The sequence below is a fragment of the Colossoma macropomum genome, unplaced genomic scaffold (assembly GCF_904425465.1).
Source record: "Colossoma macropomum unplaced genomic scaffold, Colossoma_macropomum, whole genome shotgun sequence".
In the NCBI taxonomy this organism is placed as follows: domain Eukaryota; kingdom Metazoa; phylum Chordata; class Actinopteri; order Characiformes; family Serrasalmidae; genus Colossoma; species Colossoma macropomum.
The window spans coordinates 8,442,468-8,448,179 of NW_023494809.1; the positions used below are offsets into that span (position 1 = coordinate 8,442,468).

General features: G+C 37.2%; 1 protein-coding gene across 1 annotated transcript; it reads right to left on the minus strand.

The window, feature by feature from the left end:
• Window positions 1–799: 799 nt before the first annotated feature.
• LOC118798981 (type-4 ice-structuring protein-like) lies at window positions 800–2,913 on the minus strand. The gene is made up of 4 exons (XM_036558640.1): window positions 2,764–2,913; window positions 1,741–1,810; window positions 1,501–1,627; window positions 800–1,133 (listed from the first exon to the last, which is right to left on the minus strand). Exons 2-4 carry the CDS (start codon window positions 1,784–1,786, stop codon window positions 917–919), a joined length of 390 nt encoding a protein of 129 aa, XP_036414533.1. The 5' UTR covers window positions 1,787–1,810; window positions 2,764–2,913; the 3' UTR covers window positions 800–916.
• Between the last annotated feature and the right edge of the window lie 2,799 nt (window positions 2,914–5,712).

Below are 5,712 nucleotides of genomic sequence, written 5' to 3' on the forward strand. Positions count from 1 at the left end.
ATTCCATATCAAAGCATTTCACGCATAAATGGTTATTTGCATGGTAAAATGGTTCTTCAGATTGATGGAGAATGTGTTAAAAAGGAATTCTATACAGAAGCATGTCAAGCTTGTAACAACAGAGGAACCATTTTTGGTTCCATTTTCCAAAAAGGTGCTATATAGAGCCATATGCAACACATTCTACATCAACCTGAAGAACCATTTCACCATGCAAAGAATCACTTAAGCATGCAAATGGTTATTTGAATGTTCATGGTTCTAAAAAAAGATGGTTCTTTAGGGGTTCTTTAGTAAAGGAAGTGGTTCTGTTTGGAATCATGAGTTCTATATCGAAGCATTTCATGCATAAATGGTTCTATGCATGGTGAAATGGTTCTTCAGATTGATGGAGAATGTGTTGAAAATGGTTCTATATAGAACCATGTCGAGTTTGTAACAATAGCGGAACCATTTTTCGTAATATTTTCTAAAAGGTGCTATGTAGAACACATTCTCCATCAATCTGAAGAACCATTTCACCATGCAGAGAAGCATTTATGCATGCAAATGATTTTCTGAATGTTCATGATTCTAAATAGAACCATTGTCTTTACTTGAGAACCCTTGAAGAACCATCTTTACTGAAGACGTACCCTTGGGGGTACCACCCAGTGACAGTTCAGTACCTTTGTTTCTGAGAGTGTAAACATTTTGCTGCTTTGGTCCTGCCTGGCAATTTAAACGAACCATGTTATGTTTTCTGAATGAGATTAAAATGCACTTTGTGCTTAGTTATGAAAGAGTCAACACAGATCAATCGCCTTAAACCCCTTTATTGTTTCAGACAAGTGTGTGATGTCATCTCAAAGGGGAGGGGGAGTGAAGATCGTGATTTCCCCAAGGCCTTTTTCACAGATTCCTGTAATTGAGTTTTTTACTGGGTGGGCAGGATGGCCTTGGTCTGGTCAACCATGAACCTGAGCACGTCCTCAACCTGGGTCTGCACCAAGTCGGTGTAGGGGGCGATCTGGGCCTGCAGGGAAGTAGCCAGGGGCTTGATTTGCTCGTCAATGCTGGTGAGGGGCTTCAGCTGTTCATGGAGTTTCTCAACCAAGGGCTGAAGCTGGGCTCTGCTCTCCTCGATGTAAGACCTGAAGAAACCAACACAATGGTGAACACCACAGTTTGCTCAAGCCTAAATGGTTTGGAGCTTTAACCAACCAAATCTGGGGAAATTTCACCAAGGTGGGTCCTAGGTGGGTATAGATAGTTCATTTAGGCTTTGCGCTACAGAATTATGACAAGCTAGTAATGTTGAGGTTACAATGGACCAAAACCACTTGAACAAAAATAAATAAAATTATTTTCAATTTAATTTGTTTACAAAAACATTGATGGAAATCAACCCCTGTGACCTATAGGCCATTTTTAAAATGTCCTAGAAGCTGGCAAATATTCAATCCCCTATAACTTTTATGGCCAATGAAAGGTCTCAAAGACCTTTGATCTGAAACTTACTTGGCCATGTTGGCCAGCTCAGGGCCCTCGACAGTTTTCAGGGCATCAACGAGACCCTGGAAGTACTGGCTGATCTTCTCTAACTCCTCAGGCACTTCTCTCTTGACCAGACTGGCAGACTCTGAGCCTGTAACACAGAATGTGGTCAGTTCACTGTTAAGACTTTAGTGATTCCAAATTTACACCTTCTATTGTAAGTCAAATCAGAGTTGCACAGTGTTAGCATCTTAAGAGTCTTACCAATGGCCAGCACAGCGACGAGGGCAGCGATAAGGGCGAACTTCATGGTTGCAGACTGAGCAAGGCTTGCCTAGGATATAAACACACAAACATGCTGATTGGATCTCTGTCTATTCTTTGTCAAATAAACTTGTTTCTGGTGAAAAAGTGATGTTCTTTCTCTGTTCTTTTACCACCTAAAACACTAACTAGATACTGAGCATGTGGATCATCCTTCTCCAGCAGGCTCTTAAAAATAAAGTTTCCCAACTGTTCTTTGTACAATTCTTGAAAAAAAAACTTCAGTTGGTATAGAACTTTTACATATATATATAAATAGCCCCAAAAAGACCATAAAGAATCATTGATAGTTAACACAAAACCAACAAGTCAAAACATCCTCTACACACTTCTCCACATTTTAATGCACAATTACTGTTTATTTGCTGAATTCAACATAAAAATGAAAAAAAAAAAAAAATTAAATGTGGCCTGTGCAAAAATGATGGCACAGTTTATATTGTATGTTCTATTTTTTCTCCAACATGTTAAACTCAGCAAATAAATAGAAATTGAGCACCAAAATTCACAGCATATTTAAGTTTCCTGTTAAGGATGTATTAACCTATTCTTTACAGAATTCCCCACCTCGTTCAATCGGATAGAAATTGTGCAGACTAGTCTATTACGACTGAGGTGTTTACAAGGACGTATTCCATTCCAATTGAGCTATTAGTCGGACTATGAATGGATTATTAGGCTGCATGTAAACATAGCTACTGTCTAATAAGTTCTAGCTAATAAACAGATAAAGATACAGCACAGTATTCAGTATGTATAACTACTGGAGTAACAAGGCTTAAGCACAAACAAACCCACACCAAATTTCACTGTTGCATCACTAATACTTAGAACTAAAAAGTGCTACCAAACCATCAGCTGAAGAGTTCTTCAGGCAAGTAAAAGTGGTTCTCCAGCTAACTCTTCTTGGGACCCTTATTTGTAAAATTTTGTGTGATGGTATTAATGAGAAAAAGGTCTTACCTTCACTCCTGAGCTTGTAGGACTTGATGGTACGTTCTCTCAGGAGCCGAGGCCTTTTATAGTGCCAGAGGCTGTGTGAATGGCCCCGGTCAAAGGGTGATCTGAACTGATGTAATCACCTCCATGTAGCGCTGTGTTGGCGAACCTTGAGGCCTTACCTGATCAACTCAAAGTTCAGGGGACTCTCTCTCTGAATGTTTATTCAATTTGATGACTTCATCATTGTGAATCACAACACATAGTACAGTGTTAACACATCACATATGGCAGGCATGAATGAAAAATCAACCATCTTCCTCCTTTTCATGGTAAAGACACCATCTTTGATATATTCCATATGCCGAAGGAAAAACAATGTGATCTAACATGTAAGTACCCACATATTATTCCATTAACATTAATATGGCAATACATTTATTTAGTTACAGCAAATGTACACATTTATAACATGTTTTTATTAAAAACGTCTTAAAAGATCAGCTGGAGCAGGTAAAACTAACATAAAACTATCTGCATGTGTAGCATATAGGTTGTGGATACTTAAAGGGGAACACTACCTACGTTTCAAAATTTTCTATGAATGAGATGTAAATAAAGTCATTCAGAGTGGTTTGGTCTAAAATGGTGCAATGCAGAGAAACGTATTGATGTTTTACAGCGGTGGTGATTGGAACCAGGGGTCTACAACACAAATATAGCTTTTATTTACTATCCAACACCACCAGTGAACCTACTCAGAGTGTTTATATGTAATGTTGATGATGGTAAAACTGAAAAAGTTTTCTTTTTAAAATTCTTGTTAGATTACAATCTAATCGCAACAATACCGTAAAACCTGTCTATTTATACGCATTTCACATGATAGCTTTCTGAGAGGGAGCTTTTAGAGGTAGACATCTGGTTCCTGTCACCACTACTGTAAACAAATCTGACTCTGTATGTTTCTCTAGAACAGAGACTAGGCCCGCTCTGAATGACTGTTAACATTTTAGCAGTTTAATTACACAGAAAATGTGAAAAATCAGTAAAAATTGCTTGTCATGTAATTTAACTGCGATACATAATTACAGAATTGCTTTTTAAGTAGGCCTAGATGTTATTGTTGTGCTGTATGGCTAAATGTGTTTGCTAGGTCTCAAATCTGGATGCTTTTATGAACTTTATTTGCATTCATTTGCTAATTTAGGTGGAATTCTAAATCTAAATTCTAAATCTACATTATTTAGGTATGTTTTCATTTTGTTTTGTCATCATATTGTTTTCCTTGAAGTTCTTTATGGTTGCTGTTCCTAATACTGTCAAAGCTACTGGGCTAATATATTTCTACATAAACTCTTAAGAAAGATTCTTCAAGGGTTCTTTAGTGAAGAAAATGGTTCTACATAGAACCACGCACACAAAGAACCCTTTGCATCATGAAAGTGTTCTTCAGAATGATAGAGAATGTGCTTCTATGTAGAACCTTTTTGAAAAGGGTTCTATATAGCATCAAAAAAGGTTTTTTATTGGATGGAATTATCTTGGATTTTTATTTTCTTGAGTTTTACTGTCCTTTGTTTATTAAGCATTAAAGAATTTTATTCATTTTTTTGCCTCTCTGTATTTTGTATTGTCTTTTATTTAATTTATTTAGTTCAGTACTTCTGTACTTTGTTACCTTGTTTTTAAAAGGTGTTCTATAAATAAAACCCTATCATTATTGTAATTATTATGAACTGTAATAAACCTCTGCAGTTCAGACTCAAGGCACTGTGTCTACACAGCAGTTAGACGTCAGTGTAACGTTCATTAGGTCAAAGTCTAGCCTTGCCAACTCACTGTCGTTATATCACTCGCTGATTGGGTTTATCTGGAGACTCTGCTGGTGATAAATGCTGACCAGCATTCAGCTGAAGTCCATTTTCAGTTAGATAAAACTCCCATGATTATCTCACTTCAATTTTGCCCTTTGAGTGATGGGCCTCTGTTGCATGGCATCATATTCTTGGTAGCTTCTCCTGTTTTTGACCCTTTTAAAGTACAGTTAAAATGCATTTCTTCTAATATGACTCGTAAATAGGTTTATGTATGATTTTGTGCAACAGTGACATGGAAGACATTTTATAATAGCAGTTGTTTAAACAATAAACAAAAAATTCCTGTAAAATTTTCTTCAAAGAGCATCTTCACAATTAAACATTTCAATTTTTACACCTTCCAGTGGCTAGATTTTATTTTATGCAAATATATGCATATTTTTTGGATGCCCACATTTTTTGAAAACTTTGAATACAGAAAAAACGTTAGCAGTAATGACCTGGCAAAGATCCAGTTACTATGGACAACAACAACAAAAAAGAAAACCTGTAGACTTTAAATACACTTTTAATAGAAGTCAATGGGCAGCTGCAGAAACACCTTCTAATTGGCCTCCGTCGTAAGTGTGTTTTGAGTCAACAGGTCTTGTGTGCTTGATATGCTACTGATTGAGCAGATGGAAATTAGATTGAAAAGGCTGAAGTATTTCTTTACACTTTCTGTGCAAATTCAGGTAACTTGTGTGACTAAAGCAAAGAACTGTAGTCATTTGTTTTTTTGTGGCTCATTTGAGCGTATGTTTCTCAAAATGTTGTAAAATGGCTCCGTGTTTATGCCACAGTGTTCCAAGCAATATCTGTATTGCCATCTTATGATTCAAAGCTACAAAGATATGGGAGGCCCAGGTAGCCTTGTTTTTGTTCTTTTGCCTTTCTCGCTTGTTCTGTCATGTGTGAACCCCCATAGAGGCGAGCAGAATGGACCAAATTCGCATTTAAAAACAGCACTTGTGCCCCTTCCAGTGGCGTCATCAAAGCTGATCTCAGTTCAATGGTTCAGTCAATTGGCCCAATGGGAGGCAGCACATTTTACAAAATGACCACCCTTCTTCGGTGTGATTTGAACACTTCAGTGCTCAGCATGAGCCAAAGT

Excerpts from the sequence above, each read along its gene's own strand:
- LOC118798981 (XM_036558640.1), bottom strand. The coding sequence starts at position 1,786 with ATGAAGTTCGCCCTTATCGCTGCCCTCGTCGCTGTGCTGGCCATTG. Across the intron at positions 1,628-1,740 it reads CGTCGCTGTGCTGGCCATTG|GCTCAGAGTCTGCCAGTCTG; the intron begins GTAAGACTCTTA and ends TCTGTGTTACAG. Across the intron at positions 1,134-1,500 it reads GAGCTGGCCAACATGGCCAA|GTCTTACATCGAGGAGAGCA; the intron begins GTAAGTTTCAGA and ends TGGTTTCTTCAG.